Source organism: Pterocles gutturalis, unplaced genomic scaffold (genome assembly GCF_000699245.1).
Source record: "Pterocles gutturalis isolate BGI_N339 unplaced genomic scaffold, ASM69924v1 scaffold2914, whole genome shotgun sequence".
Classification (NCBI taxonomy): Eukaryota; Metazoa; Chordata; class Aves; order Pterocliformes; family Pteroclidae; genus Pterocles; species Pterocles gutturalis.
The window spans coordinates 363-20,932 of record NW_010130371.1 but is presented as its reverse complement, the minus strand read 5'-3'; the positions used below and the strand labels follow the sequence as shown (position 1 = coordinate 20,932).

General features: G+C 39.6%; 1 protein-coding gene across 1 annotated transcript in view; it reads right to left on the bottom strand.

The window, feature by feature from the left end:
• TMEM132D (transmembrane protein 132D) overlaps positions 1-2,572 on the bottom strand; it is a gene marked incomplete at its 5' end in the record, with an annotated part of 141,768 nt that extends 139,196 nt beyond the window's left edge. Inside the window, one exon of the mRNA XM_010080192.1 lies at positions 2,426-2,572. Within this exon, the coding sequence (XP_010078494.1) occupies positions 2,426-2,572 (147 nt within the window). The remainder of the gene's footprint in view (positions 1-2,425) is intronic.
• Between the last annotated feature and the right edge of the window lie 17,998 nt (positions 2,573-20,570).

The window sequence follows — 20,570 nt, the reverse complement described above, 5'->3', positions numbered from 1 at the left end:
TTGGGGAGAACTTTATAATTGCTTCACCATAAATCTGGAACACTGTCGCAAGCCCATAATAAGCAAGGCAATGAGAACTTCGAATCATATTTGACAGATGGGCTTAATTAGTTATTCTCATACAGACTCATAATATTTGCTGTTAATATTCATTCTGAAACACCCTGCTGGCTGTGATAATATTTATATGTTAATCCTGTTACGATAAATTTTCGGTGCCAAAACCTCTCCAAATAAAATGACTGATATATCTCAAACTTCAATAACGAAATGCTCAGGATCCTGGTTAAATTTGTCACTTGCACAAGTGCCTCCCTAATCTGTGAAATTACACCTGTCACAGTAAATTAGCTTTATTAACACAATTTTCTGATCCATGTAAAACTATCAGAAACACAAAAGTATTGAATCTTTAGTTAATTAACATTGCCACCTTTGCATTCATGTGATCAGATCTCTGATTTTTAAGAGTAATTAAACAATATGCAAATAGTGTCAAATTTCCAAATTAACTATGGAAGCAAAGAATTTGGTAAGAGACATCAGGATTTAGCTGTCATCCCTTGTGCATATTTAGTGACACCAAACTTGTTTCTGTTTCCCAAAAAATGTTGAGCATACTCTTTCCCATATAATGCTTGATCTTACTTCTTAAAATGAACAGCAAAACAGACATGACTAAATTCAATGAGGAAAACAACATACTGAATAATACATTGCAAATATTTTACATTTGTTTACAAATAATGAGGAAGAAGTTCTCTAAAGTGAGAAAACCACAAAAACTCAACTAGGAACTCAGATGGAATAAGTCAAACCAGAATCTTATAAGAATTACACATATACCTTCCCTTCACTGGATTTTCTTTCTGGTAAAATCTGATATGTATATGAGCTAACATTCCTTTTAATAAACATGAAGCAATGCTTATACTCAGCATGTGAAAGTACACAGAAGCCACAATCACTGCATGAAAGCTGACATAATAATTTATTTTTTTGTGTACAAGGGGTCATTTTGAAGGCTTGCCACTGAATGATGAATAGTGAAGGGAAATAAGTTGCCAAGCTTCAATTCACCCATGAGGTTGCATTATATTTTCCTGATGAGGAAGAGCAATCAGGGAAATGCACCGTATGGACCCAAAAAGATAAAGTGTGATGGAAAACTCATCGTTGAAATAATCTTTGATTCTGACCCAATACCCACTTCAGTCAATGAAAATATTCACAGTGTTCAAATAGCTTTGAACTGAGATTTTAAAGAATCTGTCTGAGAGATTGTGTTAGACAGTAGGAAGCTCTGACCTTGGCATATATACACGTTGCTTCTTTGACCAGTAAAACGCAGTCAGGTATGAGACAATATATGTTTTAGATGAGAAAATTCAGGATACTATAGCAGAGAAATAGAGTAGAATCTGAGTCATAACAAGGAGAAAGTGATTTATGCCATGATTATGAAGGGAAATTCTTCCCTTCCTCTTTCTTTCATATACCAACAATGCAAGGGCACAAACTTTCTAGTTGTTAGGCTCAGAGGGTATTTATTTAAAAATTCTAAACTCCATAATAAATCCCCAAAGCCTATAAGATTTTGGGAAATTTCAGAAATAAATCACAGCACAGAACTTCCATGTTACATGGCAAGTTTTCTAACAGCAATGCCAAATGCAACACACACAGTCAAATCCTTATAAATGTGTACTTGACATACAGTTCCAGACACAATGAACAAGCAGCAGCAAATGACATAAAAATACAATCATTAAAGCAATCAGTAGTGGTTAGAAAAGGAACATCCACCCACCAAGCAAAGGCTGTTTAAGACAGGTCAGTGTCCTATCTAAGTTGTTGCACAATAGGAATGGAAAATCTGATCCCTTTTGCAGATTAAAAATTAATAGAAAAATTCATTCACCAACATAAAATGTGGGTTTGAGATCAGGAGCACATTTTATTCACTGGATTTAAAAAAAAAAAAAAAACAAAAAAAAAAAACAAAACAAAACACCACACCACACAATAACAAAAAAACCCACACAACTCAAAAAAACCCCAAAAAGCCCCACTACAAACAGCCCTATAGTTACCCCCTGCTAGAATGCCTGTCTGCAAATAATTTGAAGAGATTAAACTAGTCACAACCAAATGCTAAAATACGAAGCACGTTCTTCTAAATACTACATGAAAACAATATTTCCTGCTAATTTTAACTTCCCTAGAGTATTAGGATTGAATACCACTTCGTTCAAAGGGCAAGTGGTAGAACTAGCAATGCACTACAAGGTAAAGACAGGCACAGGTTTTCCAAAAACATTTTCATCATGCACTATGGTAAAACTTATCAAATTCATGGCAAAATGCTTTGAAAAGGAAAAACAACCACCAGTTATTAAAAGGCAGACTGCTGGAAGTGACCTACCTGTTTTCAGAGGCAGCAGATTTCCTCTGGCAAACAATAACAGCTGGTGCATATTTCCCGGTATAATCCATGCTCTCTCTGATGTCCCATAAGTACGGGCTGCTGGCTCTTACACTGAAAATGTTCACACCTTTCTTCACCTTTGCCCTAGGAGGAACAGGAGGATGTTTCACCAATTAGACACAAAATGTCAGCTCGATCTGCTCCTTATTTCTTCATTATTTTCTCATTACTGCCCCACAGAAAATGTTACCGCTCATTAGAGTTCGACAGTATTACAAGGAAAAGAGATTAGAGAATTAATTAAGAATTCCATATTTTGAAAAAATTATATCAAGATGGAAATCTTATTGAAATAATGGTAATTACAGCTTTAGTCATAGCTCAATCGCAGAGTGGATATGTTCTGGAGCATGCTCCTCACTCCTGCTCTTCTGTTAATCCACACTGTGGGCACCACGGAGCACGTTACGGCTCTCTTTTGACTAGAAGTTATCGTATTGGAGAGAAAAGTATCATTTCCCTCCCAAAAATAAGTTGTTTGGGCTTGTATCTGGAGTGAGAAGCTGAGAACCATTGCTAGGTCTCATGTTACAAGCAAAGTCTACCTTTTCTTCTCCCTCCCTCCCCAGATTACTCAAAGATGACATTTCATATCTTTGTCCAATTTTTATCATATTTCAGACTCCACAACATTTCTTCATTTTCTTTGCATACTGTTGGGTTTAACCGTTCTGTTAGCTCTGATCCTCAGAATACTTAGAAATATTTCTACTTTTCCAAAAGTGAAAGGTTTCTTGGGAAATCTGTTTCCATGTATGAGGTTAAACAACAGGAAAAGCTGTATAACAAAAAGTTACACTCATGACAACTGGGTGGGCTCCTACTGAGGAGTACTCTTTGGTTCACAGGTAGCACAATACTTCTGGTTTTGAATAACCAGTGGAGAAGAGGAACTATACCTACATATGTGTGTGTATATTTTTTTTAAATATCTGTCTTACTTCCTCTTAACAGGTGTTGTAATTCTTTCTCTCCCTTTCTTTAACTAAATATGTAAATATGTATCTTAAGGCACTACTGAATTGGCCCACAATTATATAACGTTGGCCAATTTATTGAATTAGGAGTTTCTGGTGTTGGTAACTTTTGGTCTCTGAACGTGTTTACAAAAACAAAAAGTCCACTGTGGTCAAGCAGGCTCATACACGAGCTGTCAGAAAATGACAGTTTAATTATATTTGCTTAAAATCTCATACATAAAATCCATTCACTGTTATGGCAAGTTCTCAATTCTGGGCAAAAAAAACCAAAAAGGTACGTGGATTTTTGTATGAACAGCTGCTGCCATGCAGAGATGCTAATATCAGTAAAACAAGCACTATCAGCTCTGCCTCCGCATGAAATTACTTGTGAAATCTTTGAAGGACAACATCCACACAGATGTTTCCAGAATAAAAACCCAAATGATTCCTTCGACTGTATTGGACAAAAAGGGTTATATCTCATTTTCTACCACTAACTCAACGACAGTGGCTGTAATTTCCTTAGCACACCTGGAAGAATTAATTCATGAAGGCTGCCAAGTCATGCTCAAGGTATTCTATACGAATTTCACAAAACACATTTTAAACAGGTGCAGTTATGGCTCCCAGACCACAAACGTCCTCCAGGACAAGAGACCAACAGTCAAAAAAGAGCGGAAATTAAACTGCATTCCTGGCACCTTAGAGAAAGGGAGACAGAGAGAAAAAGCCCAGACAATCTGGATGAAACATTTTTCAGTGTATGTCTTTAGCTATTCCTCCAGACCAACATCTCATCCTGCCTTTTTTGTTCCACCTCAAAGAAAGAAAGCTGCTGGGTGCCTTTCCAGGGAAATGAGGGTAACTCGGATCTTTCCAAGTTAAGCAGGCTATGATTAAGAAACTCATAGCCACCCTTCTAGCTCTCTGATGTGGTCACTGGGATGTGGGTCACCAGCTGAGGTTAGGTATTTGAGAAGGCTCCTGTCTCGACAGAGCCAGCTCATTGTGCTCAGCTCTAGCACAGGACAGTAGCTGAATCACTTAAACACACAGATCGTACTGACTATACAACAGCTATGTTTTAAAATGTTTTATTAACAAAACTGGTAGGGAATCAAGAAGAAAGCAGCTTTAGAGCACAGCATAGTCCACCGCACTTTGCTGGCACATGCGCAATAGCACACAGAAAATTGAGGAAATTTCTCACTTATTTTAAAAAGCATTAAAACCAGAGTCAAATAAGCGTGCAAATACAGACACACAACTGATACCATCCTCTTACTTTCTGTCTGGATTCCTTTAAATGCCAGAGTGATGAGGCGAACGACAAAAATGGACACAAAACCAGAAAGACAAGCTGAGTTGGTCTATTCTTGACATTCACTTGATCCCATGACAAACTGCCATCCTGCACTGATTTCTAATGTTTCAAAACAAATGCAGATCTTTGTGTACACTCCTTGGGGTAATTGCAGTCTATGGATCAGGATTTCTTAGAGTTTTTGGTAACATCCAATTTAGTCATCTAATAAAAGCCACAAACCCCTAATTTTACTGAAAACAATAACAGAACAAGATTGTTGCTTTCTACAGAATTAGAGGTTAGGAACTCTTTTTGAAGAATCAGTTAAATATACTTTAGAATTAGCAGAAAATCTTCAATGCCATTATCCGAGGAAACGCTTTTTCCCCTAGCATGTCTCGATGCTGTGTTTGCCGCTGTTGGGGAACTGCAGAATTTTATTCACCCAATTTACAATGGCAGTAGTGCTTTGCAATTACCAAAGAATGGCCTGGATTAATAATAATTAAGAATAACTATTAATATATTGTTAATTTAAATAATAATTGAATATTATATAATAAAAATATTAATATATTGATAAGTAATGTATAATTATAGTTAATATTTGACCTTCAGTTAATAATAACTGAAGGTGTGTTATTTGTCAACAGATAAAACTGAAGATACCCGAGGTGAAAACACTATGACTGCTGTCAGGGCTCAATTACTTTCTTGCAAATCTGCTTTATGGAATTTCTGGCTGTCACAGGGCAAGCGGGGCCTTCGACCCTTCAGCTGCTCCCGAGATTGCTCGTGAGACAGCCACTCGGTTCAGCCACAGTTCAGCCTGTTAAGATTTCCCAACCGCAGTATGCAAAAAGGCATCTGACAAAGCTTTTTCATATATTTGCTCACAGTTAACAACTAAGTACAACAGATCGGACGTTTGCTTAAACCACTGTGGCTGGGCAGCAGAAAGTGAAGTTGCTCAAGTGTTTTGTGACCATCACTTCGCTTTGGGACAGATTCTGCTTCAGAAAAGGGGAGGGAAAAAGGACTTAAACATTTCAGTTGTGGCTGGGTTTGGGTTGCTGGTTTGTTTTTTTTTTTTTCAAAAAAGGAGCCTATCCATCTAAACACTTTCACAGGTATTTCTAGAAGCTGTTATTTACCTCTGGATCACTGCTCACCGTGCAGCACATCAGTTACTAGGACTTGTAAGTAGCTCACCCCTTGCACCAAATCAATCATGGCAAACAAAGCCCTTGGGACTCAGTGCCTGAAAACCCGTCAGTGCTGACAGGGTACAAATCAAGGGAAAGGAAAAAGAAAAAAAAAACATAGAAGGAACTCCCAGAATCAATACATCACACCTCAAATCAAGGAAATACATTTCTTAAGTGCAGAAGGATAGTGATTCCCAATTCTATCCCATGACCATCTAAACACTATGTTTACTCTAGTGATAAAAGAGGCTTCAACTCCACCAATTAAAATGCAGGCAACGTCCTTTCTCATTTATCAGAGTGTCTGTTCCAGCATCTCCCTGTTTTTGCAGCTTACAACCAGTTAGCGCTTAGCTTTCAGCCCCTGTCATTACTGCAGGCTGGTAATGGCTGTGAAATTGTTACTTAAGCGCTGTATAAAGTGGAACAGCTGGCTGGTGGAAAATAACAGCGTTACCGCACGTGTGCCGCTAAGCGCCGTGGTACAGTGTCAACGAAGTGCCTGGTTTGGAGCACCACAGGGAAGGAAAAGGGAGCGATGTGCAGGAGATCAAAGCCAAGGGACATCCTACCATGGGCAGGGCTGCCCTCGCCACGTTTCACTCCTGACAATGTCCCTCATGCAGCACACACGTGGCATGCATCTCTGCATTTCAAAACGAAGTGCAAATAAACAGGCAACCTAACCCCTGAACAGCTCTAAATAAAGATGTTTTAGACCCATGACATTGAATCAGGTTTTCTATTACTGTGAGAGCTCAGGGCAAAGACTTGCGGGAACCTTTCACGCTCCTTCTGAGAAAGTGAGCCACGTTCAGCTTCAAAGGAACAAAAAGAAAAGGGAGAATGTTAACACAGGTGCTACCCCTGGTTATTGCCTTGCTACCCGTGGTGACCAGAAGGTGGCAAATACACTGTGTGTGGAGGGGGACATTCTGAGAGCTCCTAGGCCCCTAACAGACCCTGCAGTGGGCTCTGAATTTGTCTTGTCATCGAATCTCCCCGAAGCACTTCAGAAATAACTTGAAGGGGTTTCTATTTCTGTTTATCTTCAGTGCTTCTTCCTGCCCAGAGCCTAATCTTAACCCAGCAATGGAGAGAGACCAAAGCAGCGTTTAGCTGTACGGGACAACAGTCTTCACTTTATTACTGTTCACCACATTCGGACAACAACCACCATAACAGGTGTGGGAGAGGCTTTTCCCCCACCAGTACGCTTGAAACCAAAGAAAAGCAAAATGTGAGTGGAAATGGACCTGACCATAGCTCTTCATATGTCATAAGAAATCGGGTCCATTTTCACTCACTGGGAATCTTCAGATGTTTACACAGCAGTGATCCATTTATTACCTACTGCATGCTCTGCCTCTGCAGCTTTCTGTGCTTAAAAAATCATATTAAAATGCACTAAACATCAGATAGAAATGGAAAAAAGCAAAAAAAATTCTGCCTTTACTTCAGGACAGGCATCTTTTTCATTTTGGAGTATCAAAACTAAAGACAACACAGGTAAGACAGGTTTGTGAATGCCAGAAAAGCCAGTAAGCTAATGGATAGCACTGCAGTGAGGATTACATTGGTCAGCACAACAGACATAACCAAAGTAAAAGAGAGTGAAGCATGGAGCCAAGCTTCCTAGTAAAAACAGAAATCAGAGGTAATTCGGTGGACAGCAGGCCCTTTTGTCTTTCCAGTCTCCCCGAAAATCCGTATTTGGGGCAGAATCTTCACCTGTTTGAGAAGCCCTCGAGATTAGAGCTTCTTGGTACCAGAAGCCACCACTGCTTCCAACTCAGCTAGTGCTGGAACCTGTCTTACTGTGGGGGGGTCTCGTAGCGAGTGAGGAATCAGAGTAAACACTTTCAGCATAAGTGTCCTGGTCACTTTGTTTTGCCAAAAGCCTTTTTTATCCCATCGACTTATAAAGACACATTTCTTCTGTAAACAGAACTGATCAAATTAACCACTCAACAGTGGAAGGAGGAGTGGTTGGAATTTGTGTTCCCAGCATTTCCATGTCTAATTTTATGTGCAACATAAAGTGTATAAATTTAGCATCACCCTAAAGGCCATGATTTTATTTTGCCTCCCGCTGCAGTTTCATTCCTCTTTATGGCTGAAGCTAATATAGGACAGAATTTGAGCTTGAAAGAGATTCACCTCTTTGAACAGCAGTCAAAAATAAAACGTGTCTGTCATTGAGAAAAGAGGCAGAACTCTTCCTGGTTTTGTTAGGCTCAAGGCTTATTTGCAGTGAGTGGATGAAACCCAAGTGTACAAAGGCTTTTTGGATTTGCATCTATCATGAACCCCTGAAGAAATAAAGATCATAAAAAAACGTTTTGCTTATTAGGAGCAAGCCTTCATAACTGAAACTCTTTCAGTGGAAGGAACCGTGTTTGCGAAGGGCCCATTTAAACAAACTGGTTCAGAACGGACTAAACAAAATTGCAGCTTTCTCAGTGCAAAAGGAATGACACATCACTAAAATTAGCTCATGTGGTAAGACACTTCATACTAACCATCTGAATGTCTGGCTTTTAAATTCACAATCAATTTTGGCATGGCTTATAAGAGGTAGGATTTGGATGCCAGGATTTAACGTACAGAGTTGGCTTCTGTAAGGCTCTTTGTGTTTTGTTTTCCTCATTGAATACTTCATCTACAAGCCAGCGTTGTCAGTTATTTTCAGAGAAGATGCCTCGAAGTTTCTTCAGATTGCACTAATAGTTTCACTGATTGAAAATCCACAGTAGAAGAGAATCGGGAGTCCCTGAGATACTGATGGAGTTAGAATAATTTATGGAGAGCGGTCTAGCACAACATAAGCTATTTAAAGCTGTATAATATACCCACAAACTCTTATTAAGGTCTGTGGTTTTCAGCCCTGTGAGACAGAAACCAGTTATCATTATGCATCACCATGAAAGCAGATTAAAATTAAATCAATCTGTTTATCTATGGGTTTGCAATGCAGCTTTTTCCAAAGCATAACATGTTCTCCATCTAATTAACATTTCAGGAGGAAAAACCATTCCACCCAGACACTAAACCACCCTCATTCAAATGGAGATATTACAAAAACACAGCCCAGGTGGACTTCTAACAAAATTTAATTAGCGAAAGGGCACAAGACCTATTTAGGCTTCAAAAGTGGAATTGTGCATAGCAGGACTTAATTTAAACAGATCTCTTTGTAATATGTATCTCTTGGACTTGACAAAATTGCCTATTGTGCTTACAGTTTATGTGCATGCACACAGTTGCATATAGATGTATATATACACACATGCACGCATTACACAGATTTAGAAACTATTCCTGCGGCCTTCAAAAATAAAGTCCTTATTAAAAACATGTTTTGCAAGATGTAAAATGCACGAGTCTCCAGAGAATTAAAAGGAAAGAAAGCATACAAATCCATTTAAAGCAGACACACATACAAAGTTGGTGGCTCTGACCGCTGTTCCCTTACTGAACAAGCCATGCGAGGGCCTGATCCTCAGGGGGAACCAGAACCCTTCGGGGGCTGCAGAACTGGATCTTTTTGTTTTAGAAATACCCTGAATTAGAGCTCAGGAAGCAGACCTTGGGAGTTACGCAATAAGAATAGCACTGCGATTCCCCAGGGACCTCAGCAGCATCTCGGGACTCCCAACACGAAGGAAAAGTCAGGAATGGGTTTTTCATAAACTTCGTGTTGGTGTCAGCCAGCAGCTTGGCTAGCACACCCTTCTGCCAATTTCATGGACTGAACGTGATGTCAAATAAGTGGCAAAGTGGCAAAGAAAGAGGAAAACAGCAGCACTGTAAGGTGAAGTGGCACTACAGAAATGTGTGACACTAGCAGGCAAAATCTCAGTAATACGATAGATAAAACACCACTGTTACAACTGACAGTGTTACTCTTCACGATGTTTTAAGGAAGAATTATTACGTTAAGGGACAAGCTGGTACTCCTGCCCATAGCCGTATCTTAATATGAATTATGAAACAAGCATAGAGATCTTTAAGAGGAGATACTGTCTGGAGGTTGATAGGTAGAGACCAAGGTGAGGCGGTAATCCACAATCTCTTTTTACCCCAAAGTACTCAGCAAATGCTGTGCTGTAACATAGCACTGACTTACTGTCACCTCTCCCAGCTGTATGGCACTTTTTTTCCTACAGGAATGGATAACTGGGCAATAATGAGCAACGATACTAAACAAAACAAAATATTTATGTATTCAAGGGTGTGAAGGAAGGCATTTGTTTACAGAAATGAAAGACAAAGATAAATAGTGCTGCCTGCTGATTTAAAGCGGTTGGGAGCCCTGTGGACTGTTTCCAGCTACTGTTTCTAAAATAAATGCAAAAAATATGATGTAGGGTCTGAAATATCTCTTTCTAAACTGCTTGTAAAAAGAGAACAATGCAATGCATCCCTTCCTTTCCTGGCCAAACATCAGCAAAGCTGCTGGCAGCACAGCCTGTGCAACCAACCATTTTTTAAATGGAACTTAGATTTAAGAAAGGATAGGAAAATTAAGCACAGTACGGGAACTCTGTTCAGCGAAAAGAGTGCCATTTGCCCCAATTTATGGGTGGAAAAAAAAAAAGGGAGGAAACATCTACCATACCACAAGAAGCATGAGTGTGAAGCTGGCTGTAAGCAACCCCCACAAAATAAGTGTAACAAAGGATCACCCAATTTTCCATTGCAGGTGGAGTAAAACGGAGTATAGCACAATGAAACATTTTTTCTAAAATGCTGTAAGGACATATATATGTGTGCACTTGTGCACGCGTACATATATTTTTAGGCTGAGTGAGCAAGCAACAAGTGGAGAAATTCTTCTGGATTCACTTAAATTGGCCGAGAACACTAGGAGCACAGTGAATAAAGATGAGAAGGCTGATGGACCATGCAGAATGAGTCTGCCAAAACGAACAGTTGCAGAAACAGGAACAGAGCTGTATATTCTCTATACATACCAAGAAGCAATGGGGTTGGTAAGACTATTTCTTTGGCTTTATCTGCAAAGCAGTGTCTGGTGCAGGACCTCTTTGTTTTGAAGTCACACAATAAGACACAGTTGTTGAGGGATGCAGATGCTGCTCCAGAGCTACGACATGGCTAATCTCTCCCGGAGAGACTCAGCTGCACAAATGCTCTGTGAGCCTAATGTTCCTCCCAGGGAGGGCTCACCTCCTGCAGCCCCAGGGCTTGACACTCAATCTGCCCTTTCAGTTCTTCCTGGTAACACCTTGAGACTCACGGCACTGTTGGCGAAGCGTCTGGTGCTTGGAGGTGATCTAGAAAAGGTTTTTCATTAGAAAGTCTATTTCAAACTTCATGCAGGTTAGTTCTGAGGTATTTCCAAATCACATCCTAATGCAAAATGAAACAGCGGTATCACTGAGCAACGAAAGAGAAGATTACCTCGACAGTGCTAACGAAGACCGATCAGTGAAAATGAGTTAGCACTGTTCCCTAGCAACTTCTCACAGCTGCAGATAAAATCATTTTCTGGACATCACAGAAATTGTGAATGCTTAGTTCTCTCATACAGGAATTCTCTCATCCATCGCCTGTATGCAGCCCCCTCTAGGAGGTAACATAGGAGCAATTTACGGCAAGCTGTACCATCAATGTGTCCAAAAATTTTAAAAGAGACCCATGGATCCATATGTGCTGTGTTTGTCCTTCACTGAATGACATGTACGTCAGGTGTTTAAAAAACAGCACCAGAGAGACAGAAAAACAGCATATAACAGCCTTTGCTGCAAAATCCTGAGGCTACAAACCCTTCTTCATAAAGGTCTTTCCCCACTTATGGGAGCTATTCCACTGATTCCTGATGACATAACAAGGTTTACAGAATCAGGTCCACAGTAAAGAAAATGTAAACTAAGTGCATAAATAAAAGATTCAGATTCTTTAATGGAGAGGGGAAAAAAAAAAGCCTGCATTGCTCCAAAGAATTGCTATTGGCATAAAATAGATATTCACTAAGCAATTCAAATAGGAATTTGTTGTATACATAAAATGTCAGACTGAACACTATACATCTATACTGACATATTTAACCCCCTTTCTGTCATCCGCACGAGTGGCTACCAAAGCAACATTTGCTAAATAATAGAAAGGAGTTCAGCTGCAGGCAAACCCTAATAGCTCAGTGAAGCCACTGATGCAGAAGGGAGTTTAATTAATACAAAAATGACACTGCCCAAAATGATTCTGTGTCCTTAATGTAGGGTACATACAACATTTTCTGTATCCAGCTGCAGAAGTTAACTCCAGTGCATGTCAGAGCATAGTTGCTGTTATGACTTTAATACTGGAAGAGCCATAGAAGAGGGCTTGGCTGATCCGAGCAAGCAGAAGCAGAGATCACTTGGAATTACACAAAAAACCTCTCTGACGATTGCTCTCCAAGACAGAGCTATTTTGCAGGAAGACAAAGACAGACAGTAATCCTCTCTACATATAAATCCTGAAAAACTAATAATTGCACCTCCTCCCAGCCTCAAATTTCATGCATTTCCTTGGACTCTTTTATTCTATTTGTGCATTTTAATATAAGAAAGATAAGGAGTTAGAAACTTCTCCTCACAGTATACAACTGATCTAACAACCCTCCTGTGGAATTCAAATGTGTGAAAACCCTCTAACGTCCATGCACCAGTGTTCAAAGTCAAATATCATTAAACAGAATATGGGATTTTAAAATACAGACTGAGCAAGAATCATAGTTATAGTATTACAGATGCATACATAACTATATTACATTTTTCTTTTATTTTATATTAAAACTTTGTAGCTTTAGATAGCAGGTTTAATGTGTTACAATTTCTGGAAGCACATTTTCTCTTTCGAAAACAGAGGTTTTAAAAAGTTTTGGTGAGCTGACATACAGAAATCTGACTTGTGGCAATGACTGACATTTTTCACTTATGCAGCAAAAGCCCAGTAGCAATCAGCCAAAAATGTTAACACTCTAAATCATTTGCCACTTTTTAAAATTCTCTAAGGCAGAAGTAACCACTAGGCAGTTGTTTCTGGAAATAAAAATGTTGTATCCCTGGCTACCAGCTGGTAGGACAAAATCCGCTAAGAAATACAAGCTGTTTTATCAGGCAACCAAGACATCAACACAATGGCTGAAATGGCTAGATGACAGTGCTGAGTGATGGAATACGTGGAGGCTGAAGAAACCATGATGGAGAGAGAAAAACAGCAGAAAGGGAGCCCAAGATAATACCTTAAACTGTAAGTTTATCAGATATTGACTTTCCCTCAGACTTTAAACTACAAGAAACGTGAGCTACGGTTTCAGGAATCCCCACGCTCCTATCAGACAGTAAGGATTTTACAGCACAGCATAACACTGCTGTTCAGCATAGGAAACCCCTGTGGTTGCAGTAAGAAGTAAAATAATAGTCTGTCCAAGGATTAAGGCGTCGCTCAGACCCAGTAAAATCCCAGTGCCTGTTTGCTTCGCTTCGCCTCTGATCAGTTCTCCCCTGTGCTCTTGCCAAGCGGATGCACACTCACAAACTCAGATCTCTTTGTGGCGGTTCCACAGCTTTGATAGACTTGTGGTCAAAATTAGTGTCCAAAAGAGATTCTCAGTTTCAGCCACACGCAGCAGTCCTCTCCTTACTGAAGCAAGCCTGGGCCATGCACTGTCCCCTCTGAGCCTGGATCTGGCTGCAGACCAGACGGCAGCTGCAACACGCTCCAGGTACACACCTGAGCAGAGCTCAGAGAGCACATATAGGTTTAGACACATTTAGTGCTGGTGCAGACCTGGCACCCAAACTCAAGCCACTTGCCGCTCTGGCATGGGGTTGCTGCAACCCTCAAGCACACCAAGATGCTGCAGCTTGCCTGTTAAACTACAGCAGACCCTGCACACCTTCCTGCAGACATCAGCACTGAGGATACAGAATCATAGAATGGTTTGGGTTGGAAGGGACCTTTAAAAGGGCAATCTACTTCCAACCCCCCTGCCATGAGCAGGGACACCTCCCACTAGCCCAGGTTGCCCAAAGCCTCATCCAGCCTGGCCTTGAACCCCTCCAGGGATGGGGCATCCACAGCTTCTCTGGGCAACCTGGGCCAGTGCCAGGCAACTGGTGAAAAGTAAAGGCACAGATACCATTCTCACCTTTTAGACTGTTTTAGGTTTTGGTTTTTTTTTTTTTTTTTTAAGAGTTTAAGGCAAGGGAAAGTCAGACATCTGTTTCATAAAGAACATTTCTCCAGCTGTAGCTTGAATTTCTCCTGCACATAATGTGCACAACATGCTATCATTCTGAAAATCACACTGTTTTATTCCCAGACTGCAGAGAGGTAAAAGATGAATCAATAAACACGGCAATGAAGAATTCAGTCCACAGTTCGTTCAACTGCATTGAAATTAGCACGTCATGAGCCATTTTGCACACAGATTCTTTATACGGGAAGTTTTCTTTGAAGACCTATTTCAAGTCCACAATCAAGGTAGCTCTGTGTGCGTCACACTCTATTGCATATTCCTTTGAACAACTGCCTTTGCAACTCGAGGCGGTTTGTAGAGAGACTAATTAAACAACGGTCTCTGCCATCACGGGTCCTACTGTAAGGAAACTGGTGATGACACGGCATGTGCTGCAAGCGAAGAGCACAACTGAACCACAAAAACAGCCATGCATGCCAAAGGGTCAGGGGGAGGGAGTGACAACTGATTTAAAGAATTTAAATCTATTCCTTATCAGTGTGCTGTAGTGAGGTGTATAGAAAGAGCCCTGAGACTGTGGACTCTGAGGTGACTGTGCAGAGTTGCAGGTCAATGCGAGGCTGGGGAAGCAAAGATGTTTTAGCACAGGCTTTTATAAAAAGAAAAAGGCAAGTGTCAGTCTCCTCTCTCTGGCTTTAAAGGTTCCCTTGAAACTGTGCTTCTCAGTCAGAAAATATGGGAAAAAACAGTATACTATGTTATTAAAATAACCCAGCTTTTCCTGTTGGCTGAAGTGCTGGCTGCTGATAAGAGATTGATGAAAAACACCTATTTTTCTGTTGATGCATTGCTTTTGCTTAAGAGAGAAAACAAATTATTAAAAAAGATGCCGGGGGTAAATACTTTAGTAATCTCAGTCACAAACCTGTCATACTATAAGGATTACAGTCCATTAGGATCGTATAAAATTCATGGCAAAGCTTGTAATTTGGCTATATCTCAATGACAAAAACCTCCTAATGTGTTTTAAGAATGACTATTTGCTAATATTGTAGACATCATCAAGAACTGCTTGCCATAACAGGGCTAGTTTGGGGAAAGACGGCATAAATCCACTAACCACTACACTGAACATGCCCTACTCTTTGCCCAGTCCATGGGGATGGGGAGGCTGTGAGTGGCCTCCTTTGGAAAGGCTCCTTCCTGAGCACAAAACCCTGGCACCTCATCTTCTTTGTCTTGGAAGTTCCTTGCTCAAATGTTGAAAACAAATGTTGGTATCCAGCTAGAAGAACAGCCATCATGGGCACACTGGGTCCCTCGTGCAAGATCTGTCACACAGCACAACTCCCAGCACAGACCAGAGTCAGGGAGGGTATTTCCAAGGGAAGAGGAGAACTGTGGGTGCAAGGGGCAATAAGTCAGCCCCCAGGTTTTGCTAAATAAAATAATTTTTCCTCTTCCAAAAAATATCTGCCTGGAAGTCAGGAAATGATTGCTAGAGGAGATTTACTAAAATGGTACACACATGCACACCAAACGAAAAAAAATTAACCTGACAGGCCTTTCTGAAGGCTAATTTGAAGACCTTCCCTCTAGGACACTGTTTCTGACAGAGCTATCACTATACATATGTATGCACTGCAATAGGGTACGCTAATTAACTTTCACTCCACCTGGCCAAAAAAAATACCCCCACACCATTCTGAAGGGAAGAAAAGCCGTGAACAGCACTGGAGAGTCAAATACTAGGTAGCGCTGTTAGCAGATCCTGCTTGTATTAGCAGGTAGGCAGTAGCTCTGGTGTACACAGAATGAATTATCTGATGTCAAATGTTCATTAAGTTTGTCCTTGAAGCAAAGTTAGACAGAAATTTGGAAACTGGGTCACTCAGTATGATCCTATGTATCAGATGCATCATACTTGGTTATGCAGGGAGTGATCAGTGCCACAACAGGCTTGAGATGTGCTCTGCTTTGAACAAGGGATCAATTAAAATAGACAATAAATGCTCCTGATATGGGTGATACAGGAAAAGACTATTACCTGTTAAAAACCAAAGATAGCTAAACACAACATTAGACAAAACAGAAATTCACAGTAAAATATCATTTAAAGAAACAGGATCCAATTTAAAATAAGATTCTAGCCCATTATGTCAGTAATTCATATTTACCTCTTTCAAAGTTAAAAAGAAACCTGGTACTCAAAGTATCATTTGCAATACATACTCAAACTAATGATAATACAGGAATATGGTAGATTCGCATTTTCGAGTGTTCATTAATTTCCCAACACCGCCGAGAAGCATAGCTATTTACCCCATGATATAAAAGGATATTTTTAGTTCTGAATAATTGGACTTGAGCAAACAAGAGAGAGAGAAAAAAAAAAAAAAGAACTAAGAATTCAGAATTTCCTGGATTTTACTCATGCTCACAGACGGAGGACATGCACACCCTATGGATTTTAAAAAGATCTTCTGCACCCCCCTCTCCAAATTGCTATGTCTATGCAAATTGTCAGCTCTCATGTGCCCTGTCTGATGTGAGTGAAATTGGGTACAAGGCAGTTCAGAATTAATTCAAGCAAGATATTGGAAATGTTCCTCTTACCAGTTTTGTGTTCTGTAAAGGCACTTTGAAAGCCAAGGACTACGAGTCCCATCAGGACATTGTACTTCCGAAGGTCAAAAATGAAGTTTCATCAAGCCAATAGTAATAGAAAGAAAACTCATCAGCCTTAGGTGGGTGTTTTAGAGATAGGTGGCCTTTCCTTTGACTCACACACCCTGGCTCTGCTCCTGGAACCACCTTCCAGTTTGACTGCCACAGAAATACACTCCAGAATGAGACACCCAGGATGAGTGTCCACATTTGCAGATGTGTGTTTCTAATTCAGCTTCTTGTGGGTAAGATCACAGAAAAACATAAGATTAGATGGAACCCCTGCAGCCACCAAGTTTATTCAGTTTAATACCAACCCTCAAGTTCTGTATTGCAGTCCTAGTAGTTTTTCAGAGAGTATCCAAATCCCATTTCCCTAAACACAGAAAACTATTATTTTGTGTGTGTTCCTGCCTGCTCAGAAACTTGCAAGCCTCAATCTCAGCTTTTTCCCTATGGAGCTCTCCGTATCATCTCCATTCCACACTGATGAATTCTTGCCTCTCTTTTCTGGTCTTTTCCTTTTAGCATTCACCCAATAAACATATGATATTTACTTATAATCAAGGAACCTCTCAGCCCATTAATTTCTTTCTGGCTTCTTTAGAAATCCCTCCAGAAATTTTGGCTGTTGCCATTGACACAAACTTTAACTGCTTCAAAACTCTGCTAGTTTGTGACGAGAAAGCAGCTCCTTACAAAATACACTCTAGGACCAGAAGAACAGAAAAAAGGTTCTTACTAAAAAGCACTGAATTGTAAAGCTGACATTGCTGTTCCTAGAAAACTGCCCGCTGATTTCATTGGCCACTGAGGGTGACTCAAGTTCACTGCATGTAAGTTTATTTTAAGACACTGGTGAAACAGCAATACCTTGCAAAGCTGTATTAAATCACATGGCTTTGCTCAGCAAGAGATATTTGGAAATCAAAGGGTGTAATATACATATTTGCTCCTGTTCTGCACAATAAATTATTTATTATGTCTGTTTCTCATTTTAAGATTCCTAGACAGGTAGTTAAAAATATGTGGAATGATTTATTCAAGGTTGGGAACACTTGCAGCATCCATAATAGATCTCAATATAAGCCATGTTTCCTCCAGAATGTACTTCATTTTCACCAGTACTTTTGAGACATCTATAAAACTTCTGAACAATTTAATAAATCTTTTTAAAAGCAGATGTATATAACTGATCTTATAGATTTCCCATGGAAACAGGAGGCACCATTCATTTTTTAAACTCTGAGAGATACCATGACTATTAGCTTTCCTGAAGTACTTAAGCTTCCCAGAATTTACTCATCTAAAAAAAGAAATAAAAAATTACACTTTGATTTGCTTTTGCCTAACTACTTTTCCACCCTCAGCTCACCTACTAAAGACAGGAATCTAGCCCTGTAATTTCTGCAGTTCTCTTTTCACGAAAATGTTTCTGGCAGTTCTGTGTCTTCAGAGCTACAGGATGTTTTTAAGGTTTTCAATTGTATTCTGCGAAAATATTCACAGGCTGTCTCCAGTCAGCACTCCAGAGAAAAGCACCTGTTCTACTGCTACTGCCCAATCTCTCGCATTGTTTCCAGACCATTAAAGATAGGACTTTGCCATGCAGTTACTAATTACTGCTAATTAAAGATAAGTACAATTTGACAATATAAGGTAGTACATAATTTACATAAGCTAAAAAGAAGCGGGCACTTAGTATACTTAAAGGAATGCAGAAGAGATGGCACTGCATCATTATGAATAAGCATATTATTATTCTAAAATTACTGTCACTTCACTAAATTAATCATTTTCATTATAAACCAATTTTTAGGTTCCCTATCACTAAATAGAGAAACTCAAGTTTTGAGTTCTGCCTGAAACAGACAATTTATATTCTGCTATTAATAAAGAACATGTGTGCAAGACTAGTTTTAATTCTATCATATAAGTAGAAGCTTTTGGGGGACTTCCAAGGATATCTGATATGTAGTTTGCGTGTTACTGCAATGTATTTGACCAGCCTGAGTCCCACTTTGATTTGTTTCTGAGGTTTATACTGCAGTAGCCCTGCCCCGAGACTATAGTTATGAATAAGAGTGCCATTGTTAATAACATTTTCCAAGTTGCCTCTGTTAAGTAGCAGACTGCATGTTCATACATTTTTCTAAATGATTCCTGAAATCTTTGAAAAGATTTCCCATTTTTAAAAGCTATATTGATATACAGAAAGGTAAACCACATGTGTACGGTCCTTCACTGAAGGGGGTTGTTTGTACAAATACTGGCTCTACGACAACAACCAGAGTAATCAGGCTTATAGCTATGCACTCCTTTGTTGACAATAATCAAAACCAGAAAGTATCTATACAAATAACCATTCCCAAATATGCCGTCTACCCTGAGATGTACCTTTTCCATAATACAGCATCAGGAGCTTCTAAACACTGTGGGAGCACAGCACCATTAGCAATCAACAGGATCTAGGCTACAAAGTCACTTGGACGCTGGAAAGTGCTCTTGAAAGCATTACCCATTAATTAAAAAGAAAAAAATAAAAATACCAAACCCATAATCTAAAGAAAATGCATTCAGGTGCCAAACCCACTTCATATCCCTTCCCAAGTCCAGCTCCAGTCTACTCTAATGACTTTCATTTGAAAGCATGCATAAGTGACTGGAACAGAATGAGGTCTCATTTTCAACTGGGGTGCAACATCATTTGTCTCTTCCTCAGACTGTATTAAGATTTGAGACAATGAGTTCTTTTGGCTTAATAGCTTCAGTTATCAGCTTCAAAGAAATACATAGCAATTCTGACACGTATCTGAAATGAAGTCCATTTTATTAGGATTGGAATATATATACATATGAAGTGCCTTCTCTCACTGTTTATATCTATTTTTTGACTTCTGGCCATATGAACCACAAAGATTTAGTGGCAGCTCACTGACTTTTGTGTGGCAGCTGGCCAGGTTTTAATTCCCCCAATCAGCTGATAACATAGTCGTCAAAGATTAAATCACTGTGTCACAGGAGCATGGTACTGCCTCTGTTTTTATGCTGGCTAAGCCAAAAAGTCCAACATCTTAACCACTTGCTTCTGTTTCATCCTATAAACTATTGATTGCCAATAAGAGGAAAAAGAGACAGTATACTATAAGGTACATGACAATTTTCTGTAAATCTCAAACCTTTAAACTGTAATAATTGTGAAGGAAAGGTATTGAATCTCTTAAGACTTTTGAACACTGCCTCCTATACTCTGTGACTGGACAAATCTGAATCTAAATGGCTGTTCTCCTAATACCCACAGGATATGAACAGCCCACTTGAGTTTTCAACAGTCATAAAGAACAGACTCTCAAACTGGGTGTGGACTGATGTATATATAGTAGAGTGAAAAATAAACACACTAAAGCTGCTACATAATTCTGTCAAACATATGGTTAAGTTAGGATTTTATTTAGAAAACAGACTGTAAGAGTGAAGTGATAAGAGCTGAGAGTGTGCTGGTCGGTCATAAAGAGAGTATTCTGACAGGAACAGGGGTTGTTACTGATCATATGCTGCCACACAGCTTTAGTGAGATCTAATCACTTTCAAAATACGGCTTCTTAAATACATGTTGCAGCTCATTTTCAACTTTAGGTTGCTCAGTTGAAAACTCCATGAGCATTACTACACCTAGCTTTTAAGAGACTGATGGTGGAGTGACACTTCTGGACTCAGTTAGACATCCTAG